At 55.5% G+C, this 17,350-nt stretch overlaps 2 protein-coding genes across 2 annotated transcripts; one reads left to right on the forward strand and one right to left on the reverse strand.

Annotated features, from left to right (window-relative positions):
- Positions 1–328: 328 nt before the first annotated feature.
- Positions 329–6,573, forward strand: LOC102940707 (ubiquilin-1). The gene is made up of 2 exons (XM_027833593.2): positions 329–402; positions 3,375–6,573. The coding sequence occupies exon 2, from the start codon at positions 4,653–4,655 to the stop codon at positions 6,309–6,311; it is 1,659 nt and encodes a 552-aa protein (XP_027689394.2). The 5' UTR covers positions 329–402; positions 3,375–4,652; the 3' UTR covers positions 6,312–6,573.
- A 6,813-nt stretch (positions 6,574–13,386) lies between these two features.
- LOC102940485 (ubiquilin-1) lies at positions 13,387–15,249 on the reverse strand. The gene has a single exon (XM_043523287.1). The coding sequence runs from the start codon at positions 15,187–15,189 to the stop codon at positions 13,387–13,389; it is 1,803 nt and encodes a 600-aa protein (XP_043379222.1). The 5' UTR covers positions 15,190–15,249.
- Positions 15,250–17,350: the final 2,101 nt, after the last annotated feature.

Here is a 17,350-nt window from a genome sequence, read left to right on the forward strand (position 1 = left end):
TCCAACCTAAACCTCCCCCACTGCAACTTGAGACATTTGCTCCTTGTTCTGCTTTGATGACATTCCCAACGGAGACGCGTCAAAATGAATCATTTTGACTTGCTTGTTTCATTTAATGTCAATCTTTTTTGTTTAAATAAGGTAAAAGCATTCCAGGTTGACTTTATTTTTATTTTTTGCATTTCATTTGGACTGTTCTATGACATGAATATATCATATGATTTAGTCATTTTAATACTTTACATTATAGGAATGAAACAATCAGATATTTCTGAATCACAGGTTTACAGCATGTCCATTCTGTAAAAATGCCTGTACCCCTCTTACAGAAGCAGCGCTCAGCAGTGACTTGCTATGGCTGGCGGCCAGCGATGGAGATTTTACGCTTCCTAAACATACCCGGTGCGGCTCATTCTCTTTATCATGTGCTTAGAGTTCAGTTGTTGCTCCCGTAAATTCTCGTAAGGGGTTTTTTTGTACATCCCCTGTCAATAATTTAAGGAGGGAAGGAAGCTAATTATGTCCCCTAGAAACATCCAGCTGTGACATCACAGAGGGACCAGGCATGGCCCATGAGGTTTTTGGGAAGCCACGAGATGCCAAAGACCTTCCTGGATGAAGCAGCAGCAGGGTGTTGGAGGCAGCCAAACCTCAGGCCATCAGTAGAGGCTGCAGACCATATACCCCTGCCCATGGGCAGAGCCCTGACTCCACCTCTCCCAGCCACAGGGAGATGATGCCAGGGCAACCCTGTGACGGGCTGTGGGCAGAGTCTCCCACTGGGCTGAACAGCATGGAAAAATTCATCCCCAAAGTGACAGACAGCTGGGACTGGAGTGGCCAGAGAAACTCCCCACCGCCTGCGGATGCGGGGTGGGAGTAGAATGAAAGGACCATAGCGGGTGGAGGGAGCATCGTGATTGTGTGAATCAGGACACTACCCCAGAGACTGCAGTGTGGGCTAGGGGACAGCGCACTGGACTGGGCTTCAGGAGACCTGGATACTAGTCCCAACTCTGCCACAGGCTTTATGTGTCACCTTGGATGAGTCACTTCACCCTCCTGTGCCTCGGTTTCCCCATCTATAAAAATGGGGATATGAGTCTGACCTCCTTAGTAGCACACTTTGAGCTCTGTTGACGAAAAGTGGTATACAGAGCTAGGGATTGTCACTATTCAGGGCCAGCAGCCGTTGTCATACAGAAATTCAGCTTATTATCTGGTTATGAAATAAATCAACCCCAAAGTTAGGCAAGGATGGCCTGAGGACAGAGACTGAAATCTGGCCTCTGCAGCTGCCCTCTCTTAGGGAGGCCTCTGCGTCTCTCACACGCCCCACCCTGGGTCAGACTGAGAAGGGGGAGCTGGGTTTCTCCTCTCCCCGTCCAGCCACCAACCCCACCTGCTTCCCCAGCCCTCTGAGGAACATCACTGCATCCAACTCTTCACCCCTCTCAACCTCCCTGTCACCATCCTCTGCCATCTGCCCAGCTCTTCCCCATCGGCCTCCTTCCAGCTCCAGCTCCCGGCTCGCTCCCTCCCTCTCCTCGCAATGCCCTGCACTTATCCTCGGTCACGTCAGCGTCCGTGTGGATGAGACATCCCACCTCTGAGCTGCCCAATTCCACCCCCTCCTCCTCCATTCGACTGGCTCAATGCTCCCATTTGTCACAAGGGCCACTCGCCCTGCCCCGCTCTGTCTGATCTGGAGGGCGGAGGGGAATGGGTGTGAGGTCAGGAAAGGGGGCCCCAGAGGCGTGGGAGGTGGTGGCAGGGATGCATGTGGGAGGTGGAGAGGCAGGGGATGGAGGGAGGCCAGGCCTAATTCCAACACTCCCCTGTGAGCCGTGTGCTATCCGTGCAATCCCTGGCATGGCTAAATCCAGCGGGGTCCCCCTGACTCCCGGCTCCGCATCTAACAAGCCCCGAAGGGAACGGGAGAGTTAATCCCTGCTGAATCCTCAGTGCTAGCAGCAGGGCTGGGGGCTCTGCCTCCCCGTGCGCTGGCAGGCTGCAAATGGTAAAGGAAGAAATGGATTGTGACCCGCTGTGGGCGTGAGGATAATGAGAGATAAATATCCCCCCGCCCGGGTTTTTAATGCAAAGGGGACGTTTCACCTGCTCAGGGCAAGGGACTCCTCCCCTTCTGATGGCGCACAAATTGGGCGAGGTACATGCTTCATCAGAGACTCCTCCTTCTAGCGGCCTGGCCGGTGGGTCTGGCTCACGTGCTCAGGGTCCAAAAGGTCACCAGATTTGGGATAGGGAAGGGATTTTCCCCTGGTCAGATGGGCACGGACCTTGGCGGTTTTCTGCCTTCTTCTGCAGCCTGAGATGTGGATCACCTGCTGGGATCACCTGGGCAGGCCTCACCTGATCAATCCCCTGCCACTGCAGGGGCCTCAGGCATTGGGGGCCCCTCGGTCCCTCCGGTTCTCAGCCTGCTGGCTAAAATGCTTTGGTCTAACTAAAGTTTTGGGGCTCAGTAGCGAGGCACCTGGGCGAGGTTCTCTGGCCTGTGCCATGCAGGAGGTCAGGTCTGCACTCCATGAAACATGCTCAGGAACTTACGTTTATTTACTCGACTTAATATACGCCATCTCAGGGTTAGGAAAACCCAGCCCACCACCCAAGACCATCCCCCCTTCGGATTCACATTGACCTGCTGTCAGTAGAAGCTTTCCCTGGGCAAGAACGGCAGAATCAGACCAAAGCGAATAGCTGATAAGCTCAGAACATTCTTGCAACGGCGTTTTGCCGTTTGCAGCAGAGAGAGAACTCATGGGTCACTGGAGCCAGCTCGCTGAGATTGACTGCCCAGCCCAGGCTCTTGTCTGAAAAGTTATTAGCATTTTAAATAGCAACGTCAGCATGGGTCATTGGGAGCTGCCTGGCTAATTTCAGCTCACCAACTGCTCCCGGGGCAGTACAGGGAAACAGGAGGATCCGGCCTGCAGGGAGACGTGTCGCGGTGGATGAGAGGCCCCATGGAAATGCTGATATATTTGATCAATTAGCCAGAGAGTTGCCTTCAGCTGCGGGTCAGTGGGTGCAACTGAGAGCCGCAGTCGGTCCACAGCCCAGAGAAAGGCTGCCAGGTCTGACCGTGAGCAGGAGCGAATGACACAGCTGCTGTTCATGGACGGTAAAGGCCTGCAAGTGGGCGAATCCTCAGGCTCTGCCATTGGACAGCCAGGCGCACGGCTCACTTTTCCCACACGCGGTACCGGGCAGGATTGGGTGCTTTAGGTTGGATTGACTCTTCCCTCTGGCTCTTTGGCTTTGGCCCAATAACAGGGATTTACGGATTCCAGCAGCAGCCGCGCGGGGCGGGGAGGGGAACACGTTGGTCAGCTTCATTTTTTTTTTCACAGGCTCCTCGGTGACTGAAATGCAGCAAGAGGGACGTTATAACCCGGCAGTGCTGCATTGCCTCCAGGGCGTGTCCCATAAGGGGCACCAAACTCCTCAGCCTTCCAGAGGGGCTTTGCCCTGAAGACAGGCCCCCCTGGGAGGTAGAGGGAAGGGTAAATGGCTGTAGCTCTCACCATCAACTCCTTTGATGGTTACAAACCTTCCTCTAATTTCAAGCCTAAACTTGTTGATGGCCAGTTTCTACCCATTTGTTCTTGTGTCCACATTGGCACTTACCTTAAATAACTCCTCTCCCTCCCTGGTATTTGTCCCTCTGATGTATTTATAGACAGCGATCACACAACCTTTTGAATTTTGCATGCCAGCAATCTGGTTCCATTTTGGTTTAAGTGGAACTCATCCCTCCTGTATAGACCACTCTCCCTCCAAAAGGTTCCCCAGTTCCTAATAACCCTAAATCCCTCCTCCCTGCACCACCATCTCATCCACACATGGAGACCTGCAGCTCTGCCTGTCTGACTGGCCCTGCACGTGGAACTGGGAGCATTTCCGAGAATGCTGCCATGGCGGTCCAGGGCTTCAGTCTCTTACCTAGCAGCCTACATTTGGCCTCCAGGACCTCTCTCCTACCTATCCCTATGTCGTTGTACCTACATATACCATGACCACCGGCTCGTCCTCAGTAAGGTTATCTAGATGTCTCATGAGATCCACTACCTTTGCACCCAGCGGGCAATTCACCGTGTGGTTCTCCCAGCCATCGCAAACCCAACTATCTATATTTCTAATAATGAAATCCCCCATTGCTATTGCCTGTTTCTTCCTAATAATTGGGGTCGCTGCCCTGGAGGGGTGTTGTCAGTCTGAGAGGAGACCATGACATTATCAGGAAGGTGGATCCCCTTTGCTGCAGCTTGATGCTTCCTGCCCCAAGATTTACCTTCTCCTTAACAGCACCAGGGGCATTTGCTTCCCAGCTCACATTACCTGTTCATGGTAGCGACATTGGTGTTGGCCCTTGCACCCCACCTGCGGACTACTTACTGCATGGGGAATAAGGCAGGTGTCCATGTGGTTTCTTGCTTACAGTGACATCAGCAGGGATGTCACAATCCACCCGGGCAGAGCCAGGAGGTTAGGAAGCTGTGAGCAGAGGGGCAGCATGGGGCGGTGCACCAGCTGGCATGAGTGCTCTGGATCTGGTCTCTAGACATTCCCAGCCCCTCTGAGTCTCTGGTCTCTCTGATCTCCCGGAAGGGACCAGCATCGGGTTAACCATGGCTGGAAAGGGACAGGGCCCTGGCGGCAACCCTGCAGCGTTCCAGATCATCAAAGTGACCGTGAAGACCTTCAAGGAAAGGGAGGAGTTTGCAGTGTGGGAGAACAGCACCATCGCCGACTTTCGGGGCGAAATCGCCAAGCGCTTCCATGCTCCCACCAACCTGCTCTTCTTGATCTTTGCTGGGAAAATTGTGAATGACCAAGATACTCTCAGCCAGGCTGGGATCCATGATGGATTCACCATCCACCTCGTCATCAGGCCGCAAACGAGAGCAGACGACCAGCCAGCCACCCTTCCAGCACCAGCCAACAGCGCGTCCCTGGGCAGAGGCCCCCCTGGCTCAGCTGGTCTGGCAGATCGGAGCATGCTCGGTGGGAATGCACCCAGCCTTTTAGGTTTCCTAAATGAGCTCCAGCAGCTTCTGGTGGTCAACCCCGAAATGATCCTACAGATTCTGGAAAATCCCTTGGTCCAGAGGGTGCTGTCAAACACCGACCTGATAACACAGTTCTTAAGGGAACACCCCCTGTTCCATCAGTTTGTGCAGCAAAATCCAGGGGTCAGCCACATCTGGACCAACCCAGCCCTCATGCGAGAAACGATCGAGTTCGTTAGGAACGCAGCGATGATGCGGGAAATATTGAGAAACAGGAGCCAGACTCTGCTGCTGGGTGGAGACAAAGTCTCATGGCAAATGCTTGCTGATACTCCAAAACCAACGCTGAATGGACCACAGGCGCAGTGTGCAAATAACCCGTCCCAGAAAAAGCCATCCCCAGCGGGGGTCAGCCAACCATCCCACACAGAAAACAGAGACCCTTTGCCGAATCCGTGGGCCTCTCAGTTTGGTCCCCAGAGTTCCACCCCTCATCGCAACAGTGGCACTGAGGTTGGGAGTATTCATGTCAGCAACAGCCCAAACTGCAGCATGGGGCAGAGCCCCTGGGTGCCGCCTGGAGGACCTGGAGTCGCAGCTGGGATGTGTAACCCGCCGGAAGTGCAGAACGCCTTGCAAGCGATAACCAGGAATGCCCTGCCTTTCCAGAGCATGCTATCTGTCCCCTACATGAGGAATATAATGCAGACCTTGAGCCAGAACCCCAGTCTCATTGTGCACTTCATGCTGAGTAACCCCCGGTTCGCTGGAATCATGCATCCCCAACAAGAAGTAGCGCGGCAGCTCCAAGCTCTCCTCCAGCTGCTGCACAGCCCAGACATGCTGTTAGTGATGGCAAACCCGAGAGCTACCAAGGCTCTGTCCCAGATTCAGCAGGGTTTCCATACCCTGGGGATGGAAGTGCTAAGGTTTGCCCAAGGCAGAGCTCCTGGCTCAGGGGCAGCGGGAAGCCCTGCCGATGGTGGAGAAGTAACTGGAACTGGTTCTGAGCCATGTGAGAATGCAAGCCCAGCACCAGGATCAGCCGAGTCGGGGTGCCAGCTCTGTAACATTGAGCAAATCACGCAGGGTCTTGGTCAAGCAAGTCCCCCACTTCCCCAAACTCCAGAAACCCAGTTCCAGCAGCAGCTGGAGCAGCTCTACGTAATGGGTTTCCTAAACCACGAAGCCAACGTACAAGCTCTGAGAGCAGCTGGAGGAGACGTCAACACTGCGATTGACAAACTACTGGGCTCCCAGCCATCCTGGCCATGTTAGCCATTCTGGTTTTGCTGATGGCTCTGAAGACTAAGCTGCTTGGGGATCTATCCTTTGGACTCTTGTTACCCTCTCTTGCTATAAACTAAAGCTGATCACCATGCGTCTTGAGCTGTAGTTTTCTTCAAGCAGTGGGGAATCAATGCCTCTGAGTTCAAAGCAAGCTTAGGGTGCACTGTGACTATCAGCGATCATTAATCCATGAGCATTGGTCTGTCTGGCCTATAGCTCTCAAAAATTAATTTCCTATTAAAATATTAGCCTCCAGCAGTAAGAGATGTGCTGTCATTTGTTTACTGATGGCCTAAGCTCCAGCCACACAAGGGGAGGGAACGTGGTGGGCAGAGGAACACATGGAGGAGCTGGTCTCTCCCTCCACTGGTTGTCTTCATGGTTGATTATCAGAGGGTCTTTTTAGGTCCCTAACTACTGGATCTCCTGGGAAGGGTCATGGCCCAAAACCACCTGTTCTCTTCAGCTGGGCACGAGCTCCCAAGCCTTCCGCGCGATTAACCCAGTGTTGGTAGTGTCTTGCAATAGGATCTGGGCAGTGCCATGCCCCCCCCCCCACCCTCCGCTTTGATTCTGGGTGCTGCCCCTGACACAAGGGGGGACTCCCCCCTCAACATCCACAAACCCACTTCCTGGCCCTCCTTCAAATCCCACCTCAAAGCTCCCCTTTGCTGTGAGACCTACGAAAAACTGGCCAGTGCTTAGACTGGTGCTGTGCTGAGACCCCTGCCTTCGTGCCTCACCATCGTGTTTCCTCATCGGGCTGTAGCCATCTCTTATCCTGGGGGCAGGGACTGTGGTTCTGGTCTGTGTTTGTACAACGCCCAGCAAAATGGGCTCTTAGGCGTTACGATAATACAAATAATGAATCATCATCATCATTTAAGGTGTTGATAGTCACCGAAGGAGGCTGTGCAGTCCAGACGATGGGGCACTAGACTGGAGTTAGGAGGCCCGGTCTCCTTTCCCAGTTTGGCTGGTGACTGTCTCTTGGGTGAGTCATACATTCTCCATACTCCTTTCCTCTCGGCATCCTGGGGATGGTAAGTTTGGATTGGCTCTTGCAGGATGGTTTCAGCTCTCTCGATCACTGTTTCTCAACATTTTTGATATCAGGACGGATATGCTCCTGTTATCCATCCTACCTACCTGTCTGTCCTAACTTCCGATCCTAGCTAACTAGCCTCTCCCCTTAGTTCCCCATTACTGTGGTATCTGAAGGCCAGATTTTTAAAGGTATTTGGTGCCTAAAGATGCAGGTAGGTACCCAAATACCTGGATGCCTCCTACGTGTCTGTGACTATGTCCCCATACCCCCCACCTTGTGAGGCAGGGAAGGTTAGCGTCTCCATGTAACAGACGGAGATCTGAGGGACAGAGAAATTAAAGCCCCTCTGTCCAAAAGTGTCCTACAGGAGGGACCTTAAGGTGTCTCAGTCCGGGCACCCAAAATTAGTGTCCAAGGTAGAAAATTTCTGCTTCAGTGACTTGCCCAAGGCCCCAGAGTAAACCTGTGGCAGAGCGAGGAAGCGAGCGCAGGCTTTCTGGGGCCTCACTCTGTTCCCTCTCCACAAAGCCCCGCTCCTGGGCACAGCAGCTAATGCTCAGGACTTGTCTACATGGCTCTGGGCATGTGCGTGTGTGCGTGTCCACACGTGCCTGTGTTTTGCACAGAGATTCTTTGGCATGAAAATTACTTCTTCCAACACGTTGCAATTCTTCTTTCAAATGAACTGGCTCCTCTTTTGAGGCCTGTGACGGGGGTGTCGTTCGTGCAGAGAAAGGTTCGCGCTGATTCAGAGGCAAGTAGGTTGAGCCGGCCGTGTGGACCCAGTCTTTTCAGATGAGTGGTTCCACAAAAGGTTATGTGCAAAACTATATCCCACAAAAAAACAACCCTGTGCAGACAAGCCCCAAGTGCTGGGCCCTTGGCTCTGTTCTGCCGTCTCTGCAGGTGAGCCACTACCCACCGGCACTGGACGCCCAGAGAGCTAAAGACCCAGGCTCTCAGGCTGGGTCTGTAGCAGACTCCTGTCCTTTGTGGAGTGGGCACAGACTGGGACTCCTAACCCCCCCTCCCTGGTGGGTCACCCCCCGTGTTTAGAGGCCCTTATGGCTCCAGGGTAAGACAGCTGGTTAATCAGAGTTATTCTTGGGCCAGTAGCTGGCAGGGGACGTACTGGATGAGTGGGTGGGTGAAATGTGCCGTTCAGAGCACGGCACAAATGATGAAATAAAAGTCTAGACCATAATGAATGGCTTGGAGACAGGAGGGTGGGAGCGTCTCTGGTCCCTGTCTCCTAACACAAGAACAACGTGCCACTGAGTGAAATTGAAAAGGGTCCGGAGGGATCATAGCTTGCCACGGAGTCAACGGGCCAATGCGCTGGAACTGCTCCAAATGAAGCCAGTCGGGACTCTGGGGTAGCCTGCCCGCTGTTGCCAGGGCAAGAAGCCTGCGTGGCTTCGGCCTTCCTCGGTCTGATCTCAGAGCAGTCGGCAACCCCCGTTTACCAGGTGCTTCCTGCAGCGAGTCTGCCTGGGCCCTGCACCCCCACTCTGCTGTCAGCCGTGACTCTCAGCCAGCCTTGTAAAACGGATGGTTTATTAGTCGACAGGTACACAGCACAGAACAGAGCTTATCAGCACAGAAATCAGTGACTTTCAGCCAACCCCATCTTGGGGGAATCCCGGGCCCGACGCCCTGGTCTCCCCCGTCTCCAAGTCCCCCACAGCAGACTGCCTGGCCCCCACTGCCTGGCCTCCAACAGGGCTGTGGCTCCTCCCCTGGGCTTGTCCTGCTTCCTGGGCAAAGCGTCACCTGGTTGCATCCCCCTCTTGGGTCTCAGATTATGAAGGGCACCGGCCATCACTTACTTACGTGCACGCAGCTGGGCAGCCTCACCTGCTCCTGAGAGCCTCAGCAAAAGTCACACACCCAATTCCCACCACCTAGGCATCGGTGCAGTCCACAGGGAAACTGAGGCACACCCAGTATTAGTACAGGACAGTCAGACTCACATGCAACATAACAAAGGCCAAAACCCCACTTCGTCACATAGCTAATGACAACTCAAAAGTTGGCAGGGAAATTCAACCTTGTGCTTCAGAATTTAAGTCGACTGGAGACCCGGATTATATCTCCGTGAAGGGCAGGTTGGCCCATTCCTCCAGTGCTCTTATCCCTCCCTCCTCCGCAGCATCTGGAGCCAGCGTTTTTTGTTTGGTTGGGGGGGGGGGGCTGTTGGTTTGGCGGTTATTTGGCTCGCAAAATGCTGTGGTCTGTAATTGCCTTTGCTGCAGGCCCTTTGGCTTATCCCGCTGAGATTCTGATAGACCTGGTGGGTTTTTTGTGTTTGTTTTCAATTTGCACAAGCCCCAGAGCAGGGGACAGCCAATGCCTTTGGATCAAAATGTAATCTGGATTGGCCTGATTCATGGGACAGAAAACGGGGAGCATGGGTCACAGCTGCTCAGCGTGGCACAGCCCTTCCACTGCTGTAGCTCCCGGTAGCGCCTCTGACTTCGCCCTCTCCTCCCCGTCCAGAAGCTTTCCCAGCACTGCAGCCTGCAGTGCCCTGGGTGCCTGGATCGCTCATCCGAGGGTTAAATATTAACCGGAGCAGGAGTTCACCTGACTTGTGCATGTGTCTGGAATCGCTGCACGCCGCAGCACAAGGCTGCTTGGCACAAGGCCAAGATCGTCAAACGTAAAGTCCAGCTCCGGCCGAGCCCCCAGCTGTTCTCACTCAGACCCCTGGGGACTGCTGGGGGACTCCGCGGTTTTGAGAAGCAGGCTTCTTAGGTAGGGTCCTGACTTTAGGCACCTATTGTTGCAACTCTTGGCCATGCTCTGCTGCATTCTGCCCCACGCCCCCTCTGTGCAATAACCACTACACCGGTCAGGATGAAGGCACCGGTCTGAAGTGGGTGTTATAAAGAGATAACAGTATGTGCTGGGGAAGTCCCCGCCCCACCCTAGACGTGTGCAAAGAGAGAACAGTTCAACGCCGGGAACGCAATGCAAAGGTGAAAGGGCTTGCTCTGAAAATCATAAAGGAAGGTTAGCCAAATGCAAGGAATGTTCAGATCGGTAGGGCAGGACGTAGACCCAAACTCCGTTCCTTTTCATGGGGTGGATAAGAACCATGTGAGCTCTTTCTTCTGCAGATCTCCCCGGGGAAGAAGAGCTTTTGTAAACTATGTAGCACCATATACATAAGAAGCTTGGAGTGGTACTTCAGAATTGTCCAGGAAGGGAGGGTGTTATCACGGGGCCCATTGTACAGACGGGGAAGGTGTAGCTCAGTGACTGTTCCAGGAGGCCTGTGGCAGACTTTGATTCCAAGCCCACTGAAATTGACTTCAGCTGACTTTGGATCAGAGGCAAGTGGCCATCCTTCTTCCCAGAATCCCTCCCAGTCTGTTCCCTGTTTCTTCCCCTCACGTCTGGCGATTCGGTTTAAACATGTGCAGATGAGCAAGTCTCCATTACATGTCAAATCTGCCCCCCCAAGGCGCCGCTGGAGTCCAATGAACATTTCATCCAGAGTTTTCGATGAGCACTGAGGGGCTGAAAATCGGCCCACCCAGGGCTAAGGGGTAGATGAACCCCTTGCTCCATGTTGCAGCATTAAACAGTTCAATGTGGCCCAGGATTTTGTTCCAGATTATCACTGGTGGCTCCCAGGGTAACAACCACCATTACGAATCTAGAAAAGGAGGACTTGTGGCACCTGAGAGACTAACCAATTTATCTGAGCATAAGCTGTAGCTCACGAAAGCTTATGCTCAAATAAATTTGTTAGTCTCTAAGGTGCCACAAGTCCTCCTTTTCTTTTTGCGAATACAGACTAACACAGCTGCTACTCTGACACCTGTCATTACGAATCTGTCTACTTTTATCAGAGACCAAAAAAGAGGGGGAAAGCATGAAAGCCTTTGCAATGTAAAGTATTAAGTGAGGCTTTCGTTTTAACGCTACCCCTTATTCCCTTTCCCCGTGGAGAGGTTTGAGAAGGAGACAAGCCCCGGTTTGACAGTCTCTTCAGGGGTTCTCATGACACAAAGAGTTGGTGGCCTCAGAGTGCGGCCACCAACTCTTGCTGGTGGCCGCTCTCACACTTTTCCCTAAAATCCTTGATGAGCTTGAGGACAAATAAACAAATAAATATGCACAGAGACAGGGCCAAATCATCGTCATTTATTTATGGCTTGCTAGCAAGTCTGTTGTGAAAAGTGATATTAACAAGCATGGGAGTATCGCTTTTCACAGCAGACTTACTCAGCCCTGCCAAGCTTGGGGGCAAATTAAGCCCCGGATGGGGGGTCAGGGAAGGCAGCGGAGGGCCAGGGGCAATGGGGATGGGTGGGGGAGGCACTGGGTGGGGGGGCTGGAGCCCGAAGCCCTGTGGCCAGGGCCTGCCGCCCTTCTGCCCTGCCACCCCAAAGCTGAAGCCCAAAGCCTGACCCCCACTGGCCCTGGGAAGGTGGGGAACTCACCGGCTGCCTGTCCCCCCAGCATTGTGCCCCGGGTGTCTCCACAGGGGGAGCAGGGCCCAAGGACTGCTGATGGCCCCAGCAACCAAGGCAGTGCATCCAGGAGCAACAGGGAGGGGCTGCTACTTCCCCCCCGCCCCGCCTAATAACAGCCCAGGGGACTGTGGCCACCAGGAAAGGCCCTGGTGGCAGCTTTTGAGAACCCCTGTTCTTTGGGGGCCGGGTCAGAAAAAAAGTGAGTTCACAGGGGCTGGAGCTGTCCTGGCTGCTGCTGTTAACCTCTGATCCCGTTTCCAAGACCAACACGGACAAGAGGGGAGAGGAAAGACCAGCAAAGAGAGAAAATGCAGCTTCTGTCTCTGATGCTGACTCTACTGCTGGAGAAACACAGACCCAGCCCGCGGTCTGACCGCCCGCCCCGAGACCTGGCAACCTGGGGCCAGCGCAGGGTGGTTTGGGGCGCTGCTTTCAGCTGCCTCTCTGGCCACAGGCTCTCAGCCATGTTGCAACCCTTGCAGGAGGGGCTGGCTAAGCCAGACACTGGCTCTATTTCTGATTCAACCCACACCGGTACTTCATTAACGGCATCTCCATGGGTCCGGATGGAGGCAGCTGGGCTCGGTAACTGAGCCAAAGAGGAGCAGGACAGAGAGGGAGGAAGCTGGGGGTGGCCATGTAGCGTGCGGCAGACCCTGGACCGGGGCGGGGGGTGCGGGGGGGGAAGGTTTGGGCCTGGTAGCCAGACCCAGAGAGCTGAAGGAGGTTGTGGGAGGGCCAGGAGAGACTCAGAGACAGCTGCAGAGAGCATCTAGGCAAGTGCAGAGACCCTGCGAAGCTCTGGGAGCTGCAGTGGGGGGTTGCAGCCAGAGCACTAGACAAGGGAGGCGGAGACCCGTGGAAAGGCTGCAGCTAGGAAGGGCTGGGTGTGGCTGATTTGGGGCCTTCACTTTGAGGATTGTTTTAAACTGTCTCCTTAATGAACCCAGGCCCAAAGACTGCTACTGGGCCAGACAGCCTTTGGGGATTACCTCCAGGAGCCTGAGAAGGGGAAACTGAGGCAGGGCACTGCAGAACCAGCCCTGTTCCAAGAAGGCAAGGAGAGAGAGAGAGAGAGAGAGAGGAGAGAGAAGAACTAAGGTGGTGAATTAAAAGGAGACAGGAGGGGAGGGGTGACAGCAGGAACCCAACTCTCACCCTGTGGGGGCCAGGCAGGTTTTCGCTGGCTCAGGCTTGGACTGCAGGGCTACAAACTGCTGTGTAGACATTGAGGCTTGGGCTGGGACCCGTGCTCTGGGACCCCCCACCCTCAGTTTACCTCTGTAACATGGAAATAAAAACATTTCCTTTCCCCCACCCTGTGCCTGTCCTCTCTCTAGCGTAAGCTCTTTGGGGCAGGGACGGACTCTTATTATGTGTGACGTGCGCACCGAGCACAAAAGGCAGGTCCGGCATGAAACACGGGCAGGGAGCACTTGGGAAGCAAGCCACTGCACACAACCTTCATATGCACCAAGCTGTTTTTAGTATGTAACAAGACAGGATTACAACAGGCAAAATGAACACGTTACAATATCTTGCTTGATGGCTGGGACTTTGTTAGCATCTCAATGGCTGCATTGATTTCCCCTTCTGTGTCGATCAGAGCCTGTAAATTCGCTTCCCGGTCCTGGAAGCCCATTGTTCCGAGCTGCTCCATTTGTCGCTCAAATCTGACATCTGGCGTCTGCTGATCCACGCACTCTTCGCTTTCAGGGTCATCCTTTTCTGACGCTAGACTGACGTCCTCCTCGGACTCGCTGCTGGGCACGGACCCTTCCATGCTTTCCAGCTCCAGTTCCACGTCCCGGTCCCCCAGCCCTAGGATAAAATCTGGGACCTCAGCTGAGAGCGTCTGCAAGCCCAGTTGGATCTGTAACAAAGCCTGCATGGCTCTAGGGCTGGTCAGTAAGGGGGCGATTTCAGCGCTCTCCAGCTCCAGGGGGACCTGGTGTGTCCTTTCGCCTTGAGGCTGAGAACGCCCATCACTGGAGAGGTGGGTATTATTCAGCAGCATCTGTGCTGGGCCATTGGGATTGGACAACACGCACTCCATGTTCTGCATGAACTCTGGGTTTCCTGTTAGCTGCTGAACCATACTCTGAATTCCTCCTGTGTTGGCAAACCCAGGGCCTGCTCCAGGCCCAAAATTTAGTACAATAAAGCTGTGCCCTGTGCTATGGCTGGTACGATTGCTGTCATGGTTATTCCCAATATCACCAGCCCTATTCGTCCGAGTGGCCCAAGGGTTTGGTAAAGGGTCTCTGTTTTCCATGCGGGCTGGCGGACTGGCCCCACCCAAGGGTGGGTTATTCTCCAATGATGCAGACGGGTTGCTCCCAAACTGAGCTTGCACGGCGTTCATCATCGGTTCCTCTATCTCGCTGTACAGCTGCTGCAGGGCACTGTATCCACCCGGGATGCTCTCCAGGTTGCTCAAGGCTCGGTCGTGGTTCCTGATAATTTCTTGCAGCATTGCCGGGCTGCTGGAGACCTCAATCATTTCCCGGATGAAATCTGGGTTGCGGAGAATGTGATTAATCTCAGGGTTTTGCTCTGCCAGCTGCTGCATCTGCGGGTTGGAGAGGAGGATCTCCTGGACCAGGTCCGTGTTGGTGAGGATGTTCTGCACCAAGGGATTCTGTGCCACCTCGCTCATCAAGTCCTGGATGGAGCCATTGGCCTCTGAGGCCTCGCTCGTTAAATCTGTCACTTCGGTTGGGTCCAGACCGAGCACGCTCATGCCTGTCACCCCGATGAGGAAGCCCAAGAGGAATGGGTTGCTGTTGATGGTGTTCAGATCCAGGTCCGAACTGATGATCTCAAACAAGAGGTTTTCCATGATCTGGGCCACTAACTCCTGGCTGGAGGCCACCAGCTCTTCTAAGCGCCCCTGCAGCTCAGACACGTTGGAGTAGCTCAGGCCCAGGCGCTGCAGAGCCGGGCCCCGCCCCCAGGCAAGCAGGTTAGAAGCGCTGCTATTCGCGGACGGCATGGGTGGGGTGGCAGTGTTCGTCGGCTCAGCCGGGTGGTCCTGGGGCCTCTTTTGGGACCGGATGACAAGGTGGATGCTGAATCCACTACGGACCCCATGCTGGCTCAGTGTGTCCTGATCCTTTAGGATCTTCCCAGCAAATATTAGCACCAGCAGGTCTGAGGGAGCCTTGAAGCGCTTGGCGACCTCCTCCTTAAACGCCCGGATGGTGCTGCTCTCTGCTACCTCAAACTGCTCCTTCTGCTTGAGGGTCTTCACCGTCACCTTGAGGACGCCGCCAGACGCGGCGGTGATGGCTTCCTGGTTGGCCCCGGGGGCCCGTCGGCTTTCGGACATGGTGACCGGGATCCAGGAGCTCCACGTTGGTCCTTCCTCAGGGAGCGGAGGTGCCAGGGGAAGGAGATGGGACGTGACGGAGGACAATTCCTTTTGGCCGATGTACAGTGGCGGTCGTTCTTGCCGTTCTCGTTACGGGCTTCCGGGGCGGAGCGGTGGGAAGGGTGAACTGGCCTGCTCTCCCCGTGGTACTGCTGGAAGCCAAAGCCAGAGCGCGCACACCAGCCCGATGTTGGCCTGCTCCTCCCTTCGCTCACCACCTGGCAGGTTCCCTCATGGTCTTTCTGCGGCTGATGCTGCCTGCCATGCAGAATTTCCACCCTGCCTGCCCCGGGCACTGTGACATCACTGCCGACATCACAGTAAGCAGACAAGGCATCGGTGGCTGGCACTTCCCTTGAAAACCGGCCCAGGATCACCATATCCTGGCCCATCCTTTCCTCCATCAGCCTGTCCAGCACCCAGGCACACAGTGTCCCTGTACCCCTGGCATCTGGGGGCTCCCTGGGGCTAGCACAGGGGTTCTCACAACAAAAGTTTTGGTGGCCTCCGAGTGCGGCCACCAACTCTCGCTGTTGGCCGCACTGACACTTTCCCCTGAAATATTTCATTAAGTCTAGGAAAAACAAATAAATAGCACACATCCACATCCAGATCATTGTAATTTATGTAGGGTTTTTTGGGTTTTTTTGCAGACTCAGTCATAAAAATATTACTGTGAAAAGTGATATCTGTATGTTTGTTAATATCACTTTTCACAGCAAATCCTGGCAAGTTAAGACCTGGATGGAGGGGTGGAGGGGTGAGGCAGCGGGGGCCAGGGACGATGGATGGGGGGCCCCGCCACTACCACCACATGACCGGAGATGTGGGTCGGTGCCTGGGGCTGGGGTCAGCGCCGTGGGCCAACACCCACTGGAGACCAGAGTTGGTGCCTGAGTTGCGTGGTCAGGGCCGGGGATCGGCGGCCAGGGCCGGGGATCAGCACCCACTGCCACTCAGCCGGGGGTCGGCACCTGCTCCTTGTGACCGGGGCCGAGGGTCGGCGCTTGGGGGCCGCACCCGTTGCCGCACAGCCGGGGCTCGGAGTCAGTGTCCTGGGCCAGCACCCGCCGGAGCCTGGGGCTGGTGCCTGCTGCCGTGTGACCGGGGCTGGGGATCAGCGCCCGTGGCCAGCACCTGCTGGAACCCAGGGTCAACGTCCAGGAGCAGTGCCCGGGGTCAGCGGCCAGGCTGGGGGTCAGGGCGTGCGGCCGGGGATTGACTGCCAGCGGGGTTTGGGGATGGCACGTGGGGTCTGCGCCTGCTACCGCACGGCCAGGGCCAGGAGTCAGCATCCAGATCCTGCACCCTCTGGAGCTCCAGGTCAGTGCCGCGGATCTGCACCCAGGGCTGGCAGCTGATGGAGCTCAGGGTTGGAACCTGGGGCCGGCCCCCAGGGTCAGTGACTCGGGCTGGGGGTCAGTGTGCACGGATGTGGGTCAGCACCAGGGGCCAGCGGCTGCCAGCGGGACTGGGGGGTCGGCGCCATGTGTCCAGAGCCAGAGATCGGAGCCTGCCACTGCGCGGCCAGGGGCTGGCGTCTGAGGCCCCGTAGCTGGAGCCCTAGTCTGCAGCCAGGGTCCCTTAGTCCCCTCCGCAAAGCCACCCCAGGGCTGAAGTCCGAGCCCCACGAAGCCCCCCCATCCGGTGGAAAACTCACCGCGCCCCCGCAGCGTTTTGCCCCCCCATCTCCAGGGGCCGTGCATCCAGGAGCAACAGGGAGAGAGGGAGAGGGTCCGATGCTTTGCCACCCCCCGCCCCCATCACCGCCGAGGAAGCCATCCTGGCTGCAGGGAAACCCCCCGGTGGCCGCTTGAGGCCACGGTGGCCACATTTGAGAAACAGCGGGCTAGCATGGAGTGTGAACCAGCCCGTGCCTGGCCTCCCCGTGTTATCCTCCTTCCCTGCCCAGCTGCTCCCTCTGGGGAAAGCGTATCCCCTGGCAAACATCCTTGCCCCCCTCCTGCCACCCGGCAGCAGTGCGGCTGCAGTGGCTCTTGTTCTTGATTGCAGGGCACCGTCCACCCCCTGTCCCAGCACCCACCCCATGTCCCTGTGTCCCACTTCTCGCCAGCTGCCGGTCATCTTCCCATGGGACGTGCAGCTCTCCTCCTTGCAG

The sequence above is a fragment of the Chelonia mydas genome, chromosome 1, assembly GCF_015237465.2.
Source record: "Chelonia mydas isolate rCheMyd1 chromosome 1, rCheMyd1.pri.v2, whole genome shotgun sequence".
Classification (NCBI taxonomy): domain Eukaryota; kingdom Metazoa; phylum Chordata; order Testudines; family Cheloniidae; genus Chelonia; species Chelonia mydas.